The sequence below is a fragment of the Aptenodytes patagonicus genome, chromosome 4 (genome assembly GCF_965638725.1).
Source record: "Aptenodytes patagonicus chromosome 4, bAptPat1.pri.cur, whole genome shotgun sequence".
NCBI lineage: Eukaryota > Metazoa > Chordata > Aves > Sphenisciformes > Spheniscidae > Aptenodytes > Aptenodytes patagonicus.
In genome coordinates this window covers 86,465,118-86,481,744 of record NC_134952.1, presented here as the reverse complement: position 1 = coordinate 86,481,744, position 16,627 = coordinate 86,465,118, and the positions used below count along the sequence as shown (strand labels likewise).

Below are 16,627 nucleotides of genomic sequence, written 5' to 3'. Positions count from 1 at the left end.
CCTTGTAAACAGGTTTCTGTGTCTGTGGTGTCACATCTGCTGCATCAGCCGTAGGAAAGAAGCAGTGCAGTAAAACAGGCGGGTGAAGCTGCGGTACACGCTGATACATACTGCTGCATGGGGCATCGCTTTGCCTGAAGGTCGATATAAATGCTCTGTATAATAGTCAGAGTAAAGGCAGCAGAAGATTTTTCCACTTATTTTAATGAAGGCTGGACGGAGCCCATAGAGGAAGACACTACATGTTTTGCTGGTTTTGTTTCCCTGCCTCGTTGTAAGCTGTTGTGGAAACTTGCAGCTAGCAAAGCCTGTGCAAACTTACGATAGCCATGCACAATTGAAGAGGGAGCAGACTGTGAAAGCAGAGGTCTGTGCTTCAGGCTGCGCACTGGAAGCTAATACTATTTTGCAGCATTAAAGAGTGGATTTTCTTTTCGGGGTTTAGGTGAGCACTAAACATTATATGTATGTGTGCGTATGTGTCTCACACAGGTTTTTCTCATACAACCCCTCAAAAAAAAAAATCGTACTCCATGATTTAGATAGTGTTTTTCCATTTTATTTATAAGTACTTACATAGTTTTTAAAAATGCAGCTATAGCAATACGATAGATTTAATATAGCTAGCAATTAGATGTGTGCATCTATAGAGTGTCAGTTGTTTACAAAGCAACTGTACACCTTCTTTAACTCACAGTGTAAACAAACTTCCAGTGCATCACATGCGCTTTGTACAAACACGTTCCATACAGCAGTCCAGATTCTTTGCCCTGCATTGTGCTTGTTGTCCCCATGATTCCGACAGGACTGAGGCAGAAGAGGCCATCCTGGGGACAGAGCCACTTTCTTGCAGCTGAGTTGCTTGCCTGAATGCCCCACAGACAATGATTTCTCCACTGCACCTTTTCTCAAATATTTTCCTATTTCTGCAAGCCCCACATACTTTGGTTCATTTTATTTCTGGGCTGTATGCACAGGACTGATGATTTCCAGAAATAGAAGCAGAAGCGGATTCAGTCCAGTCTAAACATTCTTTGAACTAAACCAAACTATCTTGAATAGATGGCTGTACTTTAGACACCACCTCAGAAGCAGAAGTTACACTGTCATAAAAAAGAAGGCAAACAAGGCATTCTCTGAGGGGGTTGAACAGCGTGCTGGAGATGGTGGGAGGTTGGAAAGAAACAGTTCAGGTGATTAGACTGTGCTTAGTGTTGCAAAGTGTGCTTGTTTTTTTTTTTAATTTTGAGATCAGTAGAAAATAGATTCTGACATTCATTTCTTGTGTGCTGTGTGAGTTCTCTCTTCAGCATTCCTATGCATCATCTTACCTTTATGTTGTGTCAGCTTCGCTTTTGGTTTGTAGCTCTCTGAGAAATCCAGTTCTAACTGCACTTTCCCCCACCCCCATTGCTCTCTAACAAACCCAGCTGTAACTGTGCTTTTTTTTTGTGTGTGTGTGTGTGTATGTGTGTGTGTGTGTGTGCAGGCTTTTCCCAAGAGCATGCCTTGGGAGGCAGGAAAGATGACAGTGCTTCCTTACAGAGGACAGAGGTGAGGAGCGGTCCGCCCAGGTTGGGTAGATGGCAGCGCTTTCCCTCGATTCCCACATCAGAGCAGAGCTGCAGGTGAGCACTGAGGAGAGACAAGCAGGCAGGAGCACCAGCAGACTGAGAGAGAGAATTCCCCGGTGTATGCTACTTAACGTCTGGTTTTCAGTGCAAGTGACGAATTTTCACCACATCCTTGCAGCTGCCCCTTTGGGACTCATGAAGAAGAGGCAGGCTGGCCATCCAGTGCAGCCCAGCTCTGCTCCCCTAAATTGTTGTAGCGTACTGTTCAGTTGCTGCCCTGATCTGGCTGGTATCCCTGCAAAGAGTTTGGGATTTCTGCTGCCTCTTCCTGCCAGCCACAGACCCTGACTGCGTTCATCAGAGCAGTTGTTGAGTCACATCCCACTGCCTCCCCTGCAGAACTGGTGACCCTTTTTCAGCCCTCGTCCTCTTTTCTTAGCTCGTTGGCCGTTCACTTATCAGTGCCAGCACCGATCCTGACTCCAGCTCACCCTGTCTCCCCCCCACCCCCGTGAGCATCCAACAGTAGCTAAATGCCTCCTCAAGTATGCGTGGAAGAGACACACAAGTAACTCAGCACAGGCCCTCTGGAAGCATCTTACTTCCATTTTTTTCCTCTCCTGACATGAATAGATGACTGACTTAGGAAAAAGCTTCTCTTCCTAGGGCCCCACTGCATTTCTTCTGTTCTTTCTTAAAACTAGATAATGCTTTTGGTAAAAGAAGCTGGAAAAGTGTTTGATATGAAGCTCATAATTCTTTAGGAATTGCTGACTATGGAAACACCTGGACTGTCTTTGATAGGTGAAAGAGATAAGTGTACCTTTGCACAGCAAATTTCTCTTCTATGGGGCTCGCTGAGGACTGAGTAATCGGAAAGAAAGTAGCTGAATTGTTGAGGCTAATAATACTTACTTAAAAAATTGCATGCAAGCTAGTGACAATCAGCATGGTATAAAGTTGCCTGAATCACCTGTTAATCAGAATCATCTGCCAATAAAAAGGGGAAGAAGTAACCTCGGTGCCCCAAAGGTTTGAACTCCTACATAAAGGGGTGCAGATGTTACAACATGTAAGCCTGTAAGTTTTTTGTATTGAATGAGAGGAAACAGCCGTCCCGACACAGAGGCTCTCTGATTGCAGGTAGGTCGGATTCAGCCAGAGGCAGATGGGGTGTTTCTCTCTCCCCAGACTAATAGCTTCTCCCACTGGGGAGGCCAGTGGGGTCCTGGCAACTTACTCTTGACTGCGGGAAGCAGCACCAAGCAGATGGGCAGCTGTGCTCTGCAGCGGGTGAAATGTGATGGGGTTTCAGGTACACCTCCCCTCCATGATTTTTGCCCAGATGGTCGGGTAGCGTGAGGAAACATTGCCTCCCTTCCTCTCAGATTAGTCCCTGGCTTTCACGACTAAGGTCAAGTCTTCATCCTGGAAAGGAAATGGATGGGCTTCTCTGTCTGTAAGCTGTCAACAACATCCAGGGGTAGCTCAGGATTTGACAGGTCTCATGTTCAATGAAAAGCGGCTGAGATCCCTTTCTCCTCCCACTATGCAACAAGCTCTCTCCGAAGACGTGGCTTTCCCATGCTGTTGTCCCTAAGGACCTTGCAGTGGAGTGGGGAAAAGAATTTTTATCACTGTGACAAAGTGGGAGCTGAAGTCCCAAGAGATTTAAGCCCCTTGGTGATTTTTGAAGGCCGTCTGGAGAGCTGTGTGTAGCTTTGGGTTCAGACACTTCTGACAGTTTGACAATTTGACTTCCTCGAGATTATGCAGAAAGTATGTGAAAGAAGAGACAATTAAAAGCAGACTTCTCAGCTGTAGCGTAGCGCGCTGCCCTAAATTCACCCTCCCTTCTCATATTTTGCAAGGCAGCACAAGTCTGGCGCTCTGTATGTCTTGAGTTCCCTGTGCTTGAATGTTGTAGCACAATTATTTTGCTTCCTGGCACGGATTTGAACATTTCTGGTTGACTTCTGTAGTTCTTGATCTAGGGCTGAACAAGCAGGAGTAAATCAAGAGATACAGACAGACGCGCACACTTCAATATGCCTGTTACCGAACATTGTTTCCCAGTTTCATTTCTCACCACTGAAGTGGCTGCATGTCTGTGCTCAGCTAAATGGTTCCTATGGATGTGCTGCTCCTTAAGTGTGTAAAATCTGTTGAGGTGAAAGACCAAGGAAAATGGATTTGCACCACATTATGATTAACATATTTTGCGTGTGGTGCAGTTTTAAGGAGAGAGAGGAGGCAGTGCTAAGAGGTAGAATGCAGCGTGAGTAAAACGAGGTAATTCCTCCCAAAGGTGGAAAGCAGGGAGGAGATTGTGCAGAGAGCTGACGTGCAGATGTGAAATTAATGGTAAAAAATTGATTGTGGAAAGCTTAAAAAAAAAGATTCCAAATTAGATCCAGCTCTCTGCTCACTATGATGTTCCAAAATCCCTTAGAAAGCAGGATAACCTAGGGCTCGCTAAAAAGGCTCATTTATGAGAATGGGATTCTCTGGTCTGTGTTGCAGGCAGGGAACCTCCACGTGAAATAGTAAGCTGAAAAGAGGGAAGCATCTTTTCATAAAGACCTCATGAAAATTCCATGTGGCAAGAAAAAATGTGGGGTTGTTTTTTGTGTGCAACCTTTGTACTTCAAAGTCCTGTTTCTCTGCATCCTTTGAAACACACGTGTGACCTCCTCGCATGAGGTAAGATCTACATTTAAGCTTTCTGGGAAAAGATTGTTCCTCTTGAAAACGACAAGCATATGAAATCCTGAGCTTTGCTCAAAAGGAGGGAGTTAGTGGTTTTGTATGGAAAGTTTGATTTGTGAAGGATTACCAGTAAGCAACACCTGCTCAGGTGCTCTCACATGCAACTGTGCTTTCTTGTTGTTCTGCGTAGCGATGGAGTTCAGGTGTAGCAGGGGCTGTAAGCCTCTCTTTGTTAGTAAGTAACTAACAACCCTCTATGAGGCAGCGATCAAAACACAAGGTAAGGCTGGAGCAGCTCCCCGAGCTGCAGAAGAGGAAAGCGCATGTGTAAAGCTCAGGCACAAGTACTAGTCTCAAGGCCCTGAGCACCTCTTTCTTTAAGTGCAGCTCGGGAGTCAAGAAAGCGGGGAAGGATGTGCGGCATCACCGTGCCTGAAACAGGCTCTCCTTCGGGCCGATGTCGTGAGCCCACGCATCCGTAATCGTGTGCAGCCGTGACCTGCCTTCCTTGAACCGTTTTGTCCCCGTGGCATGGGAACCTGGTCACCTCCAGGCAAGAGGGCAGGGTGTTACTCTGAGACCCAATGCAAAGTTACTTGCTGGGTTGGGCCGGCGGGGAATGCAATTGAGCAGTCGGAAGCATCCGAAAACCCCTCGGGAGTCAGAGTCCCCACTCTTGTCATCCTCTTGTACTCAAGAGGCGAGAGATTACTTCAAGTGGGAGTGCTCTTGCTGTGGCAAGTAATGCCATACCTGGCGGGCAGCACATGCCTTGGTTTTGTTTTCTCCCCCCGTTTCTTTTCTACTGTTTTGAATAAAACATTCCTATTACTGAAGAAATGTAACAAGCCAGGTAGTCTTGTTACCAGCGTGGCCATGTGGGTTCTCCTGTTACCGTGACCTGTGGGCACCTCCCAGGTGCTCAGAGAACAAGCCCAAGCCCTCTTTGTTGTTTCCAGGGGACAGAGCAGACCAGAGTCCTCCCTTTCTGGGCGTGCGCTCTGTTGGGTGTCTGCTCTCATTTCCTTTTGTAGAATCACCGTGCATCCCCCAGGTTTGCGTAGCTGCTGTCAGAGGAGGGAAACAGAGAGACAGGCATCCTTGTGATGGGCAGACCCGGGAGCTTCTGACCTGCTGCCTCCTATGCGGCCCATACAGGGGGGACAATGTCGTGCCCAGCCCACCACCCTCCCTTAGCTGGACCACGGGGAAATCAGGAGAGCATCCTGCTGGGACCTCCCTAGAACAGCAACTCTGGAGGCTTCCGTTCCCTACTTCGGTTTGTAGCAGCGTGCTATACGCAGTAAGGCTGCAGGAGTTACTTTTCTTCTTGTTTTTAACACAACAGCCTTGGGTTCTGTCTACACCAAGAAAGCTATTAGGACTGCCTCATTCTTCTGATAAATTGCAGGGTTGTCACCACAATTTCTGCACTATTTTTGTGGGCTGGAATCAAAACTCAGTAAAGCCAATGGACAGAAACGCACTGACACTTTTGGGCCTTGGATCAGGTCCAGTAACCTCGGTAGCTTCTTACTGTCATACTAGCTAACCTTTAAGTGAATCCATAGCACCCACTCCCCAGCCACTCTGTACTTTGCTCTATAAAGACAATCTCTGTTTGAATGGCCTTTGCAAACGAGCACTTGAGATGGATGCATTTCCAGAGTGCTGAACACAGAAAGCAGCGAAAACTTTAATGGTCTTGGAAAGACCAGACTACCACACAGAAAAAATGGATTTTCATGTGAAAAGTGATTTTATTTTATAGTTTCTCCAGAGCTCCTAGTGAAACTTTCCCATTATTGAAGGGAAAAAAATACAAATCAGGCAAGCTTATACATCAGTAGTGAAACATGCCCTTCACAGTGTGGCTGCGTCCTGTCCTTGCGAACTTGACTACGGTCCTAGCATTTCATCTTTGCAACGACGGAGAGAATTGTATTGTTTAAAGAGCACTGTGATAACGAAGGCAACATTAAGAGGACAAGATGGCCACAGATATAAAATAAATTAAAAGCATCTGTAAAAGTTTCTTTCCATATACAAAATAACTTTTCTTTTTTGGGGGTAGTTTTAATTTTTTTTAAATCGACATCATCTGTACAAAGATTAACCTTTCAACAGAAATAATTTTAAAAGGCTGTTTTTACAAGGAGAAATGTGTCGCTAAACAAAGCATCAGTCTCCTGCAAACTGCTGAGCCTTTCCTCAGAGATGAGCACGCAAAGCTTTTGGGCCAGCCCTGCAGCGGAGCACAGTGATTTGCAACCTCAGGGCTGCTCGGCACCTCATGAAAGGCGCTCTGCTCCTCGCAAGTTCAGGGCCCCCAGACAAAGGAAAAAACAGAGCCTGCCTGGTGACCCTGTTTGGGGGAAAAGCATCATTGGTTCTAGCAGGCAATTCTCCTGGGTCAAGGTACTGCATTGCAGGATAAGAAAGTTTTATTTTGCACTCTGTATTTTGCACACTTACCGTGAGATTCCCTATTCAGCCTCCAAGAGTGGGATTTTCAAGAGCTTTCTGCAGTGGCCTCCTCACAGTCTGCTCCTCACCGGGGACTTTGCTCCCAGAAGAGCCTATCTGACGAGAGGGCTCGCGTAGCTCGAGACATTCTCCTGCCCATCTTTTGAGCCAGCCATAAAAATAACGCACGGGCATCAGATACTACATAATTAGATGGGAAGCACAGCCATTTATCGATTAATAGTATTTAAAAAACCAGAACAGGTGGGAAAAGCCCCCCGTGCTGATTTGAGATTAAAATGGTGACTAATAACATGAGTTGGAAATTATTTTGAGGTCCCTACTAATACAAAGTTATATACAGAAATCGTTGCCTGTGTGATTAATACATTACTGATGCTAGACATGGCTTTATGTAGAAAGTTTCATTTAGAGATACAAATGCAAAACAAGTCGTGGGCATAAAATGTCTCACTTCTATATGGCTAACTGAAGAGAACACTCCTAGCGTAGAGTTGGAAGAGGCAGATTACATTTTACTTGGAAGATTGTACCTGTTCTACACGATATGGTTCATGACAAAATCTGGCTGTATCCCAGTGAAAACAAAGCGTAACATATTCACGCTCATTTTTGGGTGATGCTTTTAAGGTCACTTCCAGGCCGTCTCATCACAGCACTAGGATGAGAAAGCATTGCCTATAGCCTTGAACTCGGCTTCAGTCCCAGGGAGCGACTCAGAGTACAGCTGCCCCAGACTGCTGTGTTGGGGAAACACCTATATTTAGTTAGCGCCTCTATTCTGGAGTGCAAAAGTTGGGAAGCTTGGCTGCCAACACCCTGTTCTGATCTGGGTAACTCTGCTACCATTCAAGGGGTGGGCCAGGGTGCGTCTGACCTCTGCGTTTTCCTCTGAGGAGCCCTGCTGCTGGCACTACTTGTGCCAGACACCGCTCACAGGCCGAGCTGGGCTCGGCTCAGTCCTGACCTTCTGCCCAAGAGCCAGCCGCTCCAATTCATCCCCAGCAAGCGGCAGGCTGGGGCCCAGCGACTCCTCACCTTGCGGGGTCCCCGTTCCCCCAGCGTTTTCCTGGGGGACTGACTGCCCTTCTCCGAGGTAGCAGTCTCATTTGCAGTGGGATGACCCCCCAGCCCTCCCGTGGGGAGTTAGAAAGCTGCGAAGTACTTTCTCCTCTGCACTGTGTTTGGGAAGGTGTAGTCTGGTGCTATTCTAAGGAAGCAACGTGCTGTAATCCTAGCACAGGGCGACGCGAGGAGAAATCCAGCTCTTGAGGGCTACTGTGCAGCTCCCACCTTTCTACTCAGGACAAGAGGTACACCCCTCAAAAGCCTCATAAATACTGTGAAGGAAATGATTTTGGCGATAAGAGTGTTACTCATCACCAGCCAGCTCACCTTGAACAAAGACATGGGACGTATTGGCACAAAGCTGAGGTTGCTTGTCAAGCTCTGTGAAATCTGTTTTGCCACAAGCTCTCTACAAATTGAAGATTAGATTTAGTTAGGGTTTTTGTTTTGGCTTGTGTGTTTTTTAACAGTAGCCATTGTCACACTGAATCGTATAAACAATGGACTTATTTGTGCAGCTCTTACAAAAGACAACTATTGGAAACCACTGCATCTGTTTTTGCTTGCAGGGCCTGATGTCTGCTGAAAATCCGAGCCTGCTTCCAGCTTAGCCAGTGGCATCCTCCACGTGTCCTAATGACACCTGGCCCAGGAACAGACCGGTGGATTAAAAGGTGAACCCTACGGTATGGGCAGCCTGTGCACATCACTACTTCTGCCTGTCCTTCAAGTCAAGACAGGAGCCCACGCAGCTCCGCACCAGAGAGACACACTCTTTTTCATTAGCAAGACACAGCTGTAAAAAGCTCTTGGTCGTCTGCAACTGTCTGTCTGTTCAGCCAGAAGAAAAGCACAGCTTTTTGCCTCCTATTTTTAAATCCATCCAATTTGCACACAGAATGTCTTGACTTTTCTCCTGCGTATGGAAGTGGATCAAATGACCCTTGATCTAAATGTACACAGCTTCACACTTAGTGCTTGGTTTTGATATGCTGAAGATGGCACTTGTTCTCAAGAAATGGCGACTTTTCTTTTCCAGTTCCAGGGAACAGATCCTTCAAGGCAATACACTGCTACAGAGCTCTTGGAATCCTAACATACAGCAATCAAGCTGGATAGCGGTGCTAATTAGCGTTGCTTAACTGGAGCCAATAAACATGTATCCGGTGGCACTCTGGGAATCTGACTGCAGGGGTATGCTGTTCCAGCAGGGTAAGGAAAGGGCCGTAAGCGTAACTTGCATCTGGGACTAACTGGTGGTTCTTTTTTTCTTTTTTCTTTTTTTTTAAGTTAAACTCCTGTCAGCTTCCACTGAGACTTTGTGCAGGTCAAAAGTGATCGCTGAAAGGATCCCTAGGCTCCCTATTCCGCCTCCACACCTCTCACACCCTTGCACATGCACATTACTCAGGCTGGTAAACATGACGGCACCAGTGACCAAATACAAAAATCCATGACCGAGCATTTAAACTAGCCACAAATAGCTATGAAGCTGCAAAAAGGCATGTACGTAGGAAAACTGTTGTCACCTTCAATACGCTGAGGAATTGCTGACTCCAAAGTACAGAATATAACTCTCACGATGATGGGGAATTAATTTATGCCCTATGAATACTTTCTCTTTAAATACACTATTTCAGAGAATCGGTTACATAGGTAACTTATGGAAAAGGCTGTTTCACGTTTACTCTTAGCGCAAACTAAAACATCGCTCTCACCAGCCAAAAGTGCTTTTAAAAGCATCATCCTCTATAGATCGTGCTGCTGGAAACGGAACCGGGTTTCCGTCTACAGTACTTCTGTGAACATTTACTCCATAACAGAACAAACTTTTTGCAGCTGTGCCTGAGATTCATAAAATGTTTTCTTTCCTGCTTCTAGTTCCTCTAATGAATTTTTTGTGGATAAAGTCATTGAAAGAATGTTTTGTGTTTTTATTGTGCAAAACCTGCTAGTAAGAAATCTTAAATGGACAGCATAGGCACAATAAATTTGATTTTCAGAGTAGAAGTGAACTGAGATAAGAAAAAAAAAAATCTACTCTCTGATTACTGTAACAATCAAAACTTACCAACCAGAGGCAGTTTTGATCAAATAATCGTAGTGAAGGCCTACAGATAAGAATTATGCACCAAATAATTTCACGCCAGGAATCAACTACCGTGATTTACTCATAGATTATTTGCAACTATGTTCTAGAATACGTCTCATGAACAAGTCACTCAGCCGCTTCACTGAGTGTGATACTTTCATACCCTTGGCCTGCTGAGTTTCCATAGCGGCATGAAAGAAAAGTCTTTGCTTTTGAGATACCGCAAATACGCACGCAGCAGTAATGTGTTTTGTGTTCTTCCAACCGAGGGCACTGACATCTAATAAACTGAATTACGAAGAATATGTCAATGAAAATGAATACACACATGCAGTCGGTGACATGTCATACCAAGGAGATATATGTCCAAGTTGGATTATCTAAGGCTCTTAGGCTTTCAGATTTGTTTTTCTTCCTTGCTGCACTACTCAATAACCTAAGGCAGAAAGCTTAGCTTTAAAATGAAGAACAGTATATTTCTAATCTCCCTCCCCATTAGTCACCCTAAGAACGGAGACAAAAATTAACAGCTACCGCTGCTTCTAAAATCTTGTACAAAAATAGATCAGTCTATCCTCCTGGCAGTCTCAAAAATCTTGAAGAGTCTTCTGCGAATTCCTCTTTCATTCTTGATTTCAACAGAAACAGTCAGTCCCCATTGCCAAGACTTGTGTCTTGGTCCAATTCACAGACGAATTAAGTTCGTACTCTCTTTCCTTGGAATTGCTATTCGGAATCCATTCCATTTCCATCCTCTTTGTTTGGATTTCTTTACATTTTTTTCTTTTTTGTCCAAAGGAAATGCATTGGGAGTGCAAAAAAAAAAGTAGGTATCATGAAACACGCGCCTCTCCCCCCCCTCCCCCCTGCCCCCCCCCCAATAAGCAAGTGATCACCTCAGCATTTTAAAAGGGTCTCCCGAGATGTTATCTGCACGCACAGGATTCCACTGTCATGTTGGGGTACACCTTAAGAACCACGTTTTTATTTTCGTCAAAGAATAAGATACTAAGAGAAGACATTTTGTCAGGAACGCAGCAAGGCTCGGGAATGCCCGGGATGACCCCGACGGCTCTCACTATGCTCTGGATGGTGGCATGGTTGGATGGCTTCAAGGCCTGCAAGAGAAAGATACAGCAGAAAATGTAACTACACCCATGTTAGAATAGACCCACATACTCTAGAACAAAACGGGTTTTTTGAAGAAGGGCCCTGTAGAGACCCCACAGCTGACTAGCTGTAAAATCTGTCTTCTACTTGACCATTTCCAGTTGTAACCGTAGCTGCCCTGAGCCAACAGCAGGGAATGCGAATCTGGTCTGGTTCTTTTGGCCACTGGATGCGAGCGCCGCGCCACCGCTTTCAGCTCGAGCGTCCTGCTGGGGACCGGGCCTCAGGCTCTCTGTGGGACGTGCCTTCCCAGGAGAATGCCCAAGCAGCAGACCTTGCAGCAAGGCGTACCTGTACATCAAGGTAGTCTCTTCTGAGTCAATTAAGTTACACGTGGGCTGCAATTTAGTCATAAACTTGTTCGGCTGGGAGGGAGGCAGTCAATGTGCTAGCAGGCTGAGTCATTAGGGGAGCAAAAGAAACATAACTTGTAGGCTGGGAAGTTTGACTGGTGGAACGCAAGCGCGTCAGGAAAAACAAAAGCAGATAAGATGTGTACAGATGAGAGAATGGAAGTGCTTTACGCCACGATGCTAATTGTTCCAGTTTGCTCTTCTGCAATGTTAAGTTGTTTTGCTTATTCTTCCATGCCAAACCACTTCTCATCTGTAGTATACACCATCAGTGACGTTGCTGAGTAACTGAGCCCCCAAATCCCTTGTCAGTTGTACCTCATATTAAGGTGACATTTTTCTCCAAAGGACAAAGTTTCCTGGATTTATACTCACGTAAATAGGAACACACTTCGGTTTGATGTGAACAAAAAGTGAATCTGACCAGTGAGGTAACTGTATTTGTTCACAAAACCAGAATACATTAATATACTCATAAAAATAAAAATGAACATATTCATAGAAATGAAAAATACTAAGTTTTACCTCTGAACCCTCAAACCCTTCCAAATCCAAGTGGTTGACTACATCTGAGAAGGCGGCCAGATCAACTCTCTGTGCACGAGAGATAGGCGAGCATGAAAGACGCACAAGATGCAGTTTTTAGCTAAAGACTTTTGGTTTTGTAAGAGCGAAACTTTAGCAATGCTTTTTAGAGCTCTTCTTACACGTAGAACCTAGGAATCACACAGTCCAATATGCTCAGTCAGATGCCACTGAGAAATAGACGGAATAAGATCATTTGGGCCAAATGTGCAATTGGCAGTTTTGCTGCAGCGAGAGATGATTTGCTTTTGGAAAAATCAGCCTTAAGGGTTAGATATCTACCTACCTGAGCTGCAAGTCTTAATGACCTTGCATGCAAAAAGCAGAGGAATAACTGTGAGATTCTGGCTCACTGTATCGTCTGTGTAGCATGTTAGTACATTTAGGAGTAACTGCTTCTAATTCTGCTGGCAATACACACGGATGTCTAACCTGTCCCTACTCACGGCAACACAGCTCACGACTAATGTCAGCTGTATTCTCCTTCTTTCTCATGGAGACAGCTGTTCCTTGAATTCCAACAGAAATGGATCAGAATGAACTTTTTCTGTATCATGTTGTTGAATCTAGTCTCAAGAGAGAACTGGAACCATTTGACACAGAACTGAAAAGGATTCACTGGGGAGCATTCAGCTATTCTTTATGTACATGTTAGACATAATTTGAGTGTTTTTTCTTCTTCTCATGAGGAACCTATTTTGCCTGCAGGAAGGCTGAGCGACCAACGGTGCCAATCCTGAACATCCCTTGCTTCTGTTTATCCTCTGAGAGACTCAGAATTTTCCCAAGTAAACTCAGGATCGAAGTCCCTTTTAAACGCAGACATTATACAGAGTGTGATCTTTTTCCCCTGTTGCTGTTTAAGTTTACTATCATAGCTCATCACATGAATGAGATGCAGGGGTGTGGTGATACTTTGTTTAAAATACAAACACAAAGCTTGTTGCAGCATCCTCTTAATGACTGTAGGTTTCCCAGCATGGTTACAAAGACATTACATCTAGGTAGCTGATCTCAATAAAAACATTTCTGTTTGTTTTGAATTCAAGAATACCTATACTCCTCAGCAGTAGTTGATAGGGATTTAAAAAATGTCTTAGATTAGTATACAATTCAGATTTCTGTATCATTTCTGCCTGCAAAAGGAAGTGATAGCTTCGGTAGCATCCAGACTTGTTTCCTCACTGAGCTGCAGTGCAGCATTCTCCACAAAAATAACTGGGAGCCAAACAGATCTCCTGAGCCTGCTGATCAGACGTCAAAAGGTAAAACATCTGTTGAGACCCTACTTCCCATTGCCAGTAGTACTGGAATTAAAAACAGGTCTCCGAATATGCCGTGTTAAGGTCTCGTCGGAAACCCATCCCTTCAGATGTGTAATCTGTACCATTAAAATGCTAAATTGTACAGAACTGATTTCAAGTATTGCCTCTGCTGTCAGCAGGAATAGCCTGGATACAGTCTGTCATTGTATGATAAAAGAAGTATCTCTCTTTGATACGGGTATCATACAATAAGAACATCCTCCGCACAGACTTGAAGTCTGTCTTCAAGACGCTGCCCCTGGCCCTTCAGGTGCACTCTTGAGGATAACCACCTTTGGTGTAACTCTGCTTCTGCCAGTGGGAATTTAACTGTGACTAGAGTAAAATCCGAAGGCGTGTGCTTCTCAGAAAACCGAAATCCCCCTCGGAGTACTGAACTGGCATAATGCCCTGCACAAGGTGGGTGACTTGGGCCACTGCCTGTGGGCTGCCTACGCTCTGTCCAGCACATGGTCATGAAAAGCAGGCAGAGATTTTCTTTTAGGAAGGGAGAAGCAGGGGGGGGCGAGAGGAGCATTGGGAGGAAAAAATGTCAAGCTGACTCCAAACTGCCAAATCTGTGAATGAGTCCAGCTGTGGGTCAGGCTGCATCTGCTGAGCTGCATGCATCCTTGGGAGACTTGCTGCCCTGTTGGAATTTCGTTAGAGATGTATTATGAGCAGGGCAAATGATGTCAGTTACGAGTTTTCATTCCTGACCTGGGACAGGGCCTGCCTGGCCTGTATGCTCTGCGGCATTATGCAAGCCCAACACACGTGGGTTTGACAGCAGTCAAACCAGCTAACTGAAATCAGGAAAAGGGTAAAGCCAGAAAATTTGGGGATTGAAAGGGGTGGGGGGTGGGGCAGAGGCACATCTGTTCTTAATTACCCAACAGGTTGTCAACTTCAGGAGCTCACCCTCAGCAAGGGAACATTATATACCCATAGGCACAGATTAGTTTGTTATTACCCGATGGTTATAGTATCATTTTGCAAACACGGTCTTATTAGTAACACCAGATATTATGCACGGCTCAAGAATAACACATGGCTCTAGAAGACGCTCGCGTCACCTTTTTATATAATTTTGCTTTTCATTCTCTGGAAAACAAGATCATTTTGTTTTTTGCGACTAAAAAAGCGCACAAAAGGAACAATTTGAATTCCAACAAGGACGGAAATCAACCAATTGCTTTCAGGGAATCAGACTCACAACGGGTTTCGGTAACCTGCTCTCTTAACAAACTAGTGCTCTCTGCAGCACATGGCAGCAAATACTCATCTTCGCAGTGTCTAAATAACTATAATGCTCTGCTGCTGTAGTTCTTTACCCAACTGAATCTAGAGAGTTTCACACAGAAAGGCCGGATTAGGCCTCTTAGTAGGAATTTGTAGAAGAAAACTGGTGTCCTGGTTATGGCCTCGCAGGCCTGCGCTACAGGCTTAGTTCATGACAATCAGACCTTCTGCTTCACGTGAGCATAGACATTTAAACTCTGTGCTTTATTTGCTGTCTTGGTTTCGGCTGGGATAGAGTTAATGTTCTTCCTAGTAGCTGGTACAGTGCTGTGGTTTGGATTTAGGATGAGAACAATGTTGGTAACACACCGATGTTTTAGTTGTTGCTAGGTAATGCTTACACTAGTCAAGGACTTTTCAGCTTCCCATGCTCTACTGACTGAGCAGGCTGCAGGTGCACAAGAAGCTGGGAGGGGGCACAGCCAGGACAGCTGACCCAAACCGGCCCAAGGGACATTCCATACCATGGGACGTCATGCTCAGTACATAAACTGGGGAAAGCTGGCCGGGGGGGCCGCTGCTCGGGGACCGACTGGGCATCGGTCGGCGGGTGGTGAGCAATTGCACTGTGCATCACTTGCTTTGTATATTCTTCTTCTTATTATTACTATTACTATTATCATTTTATTTCAATTATTAAACTGTTTTTATCTCAACCCATGAGTTTTCTCACTTTTACTCTTCCGATTCTCTCCCCCATCCCACCGGGGGGAGGGGGAGCGAGCAAGCAGCTGTGTGGTGCTCAGCTGCCAACTGAGGTTAAACCATGACATTTGCCTACCCATGTCTCCTGTTTATTTCTCACTTTTTTTCTACTATAAGCTTTTTCCAGGGCAGGCACCACTTCTGATAGTGTGTACGTCTCTATCCCAGGCAGAGCAGAGGGATGAAGAGGAGGAGGAAGAACACTCCTTTGGGACTGCTAGACCTAGTTACCATGATAATAGTAGCCAATACTGCAAGTCTACTTATTTGAGAAGATGGAGCTAAACTACAAAATCTCAGAGGCCAATGCTACTATCTGCAGGAAAGGAGAACCTGAATTTGGCAGAAAAAAATTTGGCTCTATATGTTAGAAAATCTTTTGATGCCCAGTATAATACCTCAGGGGAATTACCCAAAGATGGATAACTCGCAGACAAAGCTGGAACTCCTCTTTCACCCAAGCAATACCTGTTAACTACCCTTCAGCTGTGTGCACTGTTCGTACCTCCCTCTCACGCCTCAGACTGTCAAACCTAAGTTTAAACTTCAACTTCATCTTGCCTCTTCAGAACCACTGGTACTAAACTCATCTCAGGATGCTTTACTTGCAGGAGCATTTATACGGCTCATTGTGTTTCTTTCCAGAGGTTTGAAGTTACTCTGGGAATTAAGCCCTGAGGTTATGGAGCACATTAGGGATTGCCCGGTTGCAGGTGCTAACAAAGGCTCTGTGTAAGGAATAGGAACCTTTTTATTACAGTGCTTCTTTATCATTACTCTACTTCGGATTTCTGAGAGTTTCTTCATCTCCATGAAGATACATTATGCTTTTTGCTGCTGGACAATCTGTGTTCTCAACGTCTCACCTCAACTCTTAAGAGAGACTTGCTTTCTGTCTTAAATTTGTTATTTCCCATCAGCTCTCAGCAGGAACAGATTTCAGTCAGAGCAAGGAGAGACCAGTAACAAGGGCTTCTAAAACCACTACATCGAAACCTGTTTCTGAGAAAGCCTTGTTTGCTCTTGAGCATGCACGTTAACGGCCTCAAGTTGCGCCAGGGGAGGTTTAGATTGGATGTGAGGAAAAATTTCTTTACTGAAAGAGTGGTTAAACATTGGAACAGGCTGCCCAGGGAGGTGGTTGAGTCACCGTCCCTGGAGCTATTTAAAAGACGTGTAGATGAGGCGCTTAGGGACATGGTTTAGTGGGCATGGGGGTGTTGGGTTGACGGTTGGACTCGATGATCTTAGAGGTCTTTTCCAACCTTAATGATTCTA

At 45.1% G+C, this 16,627-nt stretch overlaps 1 protein-coding gene across 3 annotated transcripts in view; it reads right to left on the bottom strand.

Moving 5' to 3' along the window:
• Window positions 1-16,627, bottom strand: part of BMP3 (bone morphogenetic protein 3) — a 64,264-nt gene that overhangs the window by 18,555 nt on the left and 29,082 nt on the right. For 2 of the 3 annotated variants that reach the window (XM_076337502.1, XM_076337501.1), the window contains 2 exons: window positions 10,827-11,048; window positions 6,024-10,713 (listed from right to left, as the gene is read on the bottom strand). The exons of the other annotated variant lie outside the window; for it this stretch is intronic. In XM_076337502.1, the coding sequence (XP_076193617.1) occupies window positions 10,857-11,048 (192 nt within the window). In that variant the 3' untranslated portion in view covers window positions 6,024-10,713; window positions 10,827-10,856. Of the gene's footprint in view, window positions 1-6,023; window positions 10,714-10,826; window positions 11,049-16,627 lie in introns of those variants that run through there. 3 annotated transcript variants of the gene reach the window in all.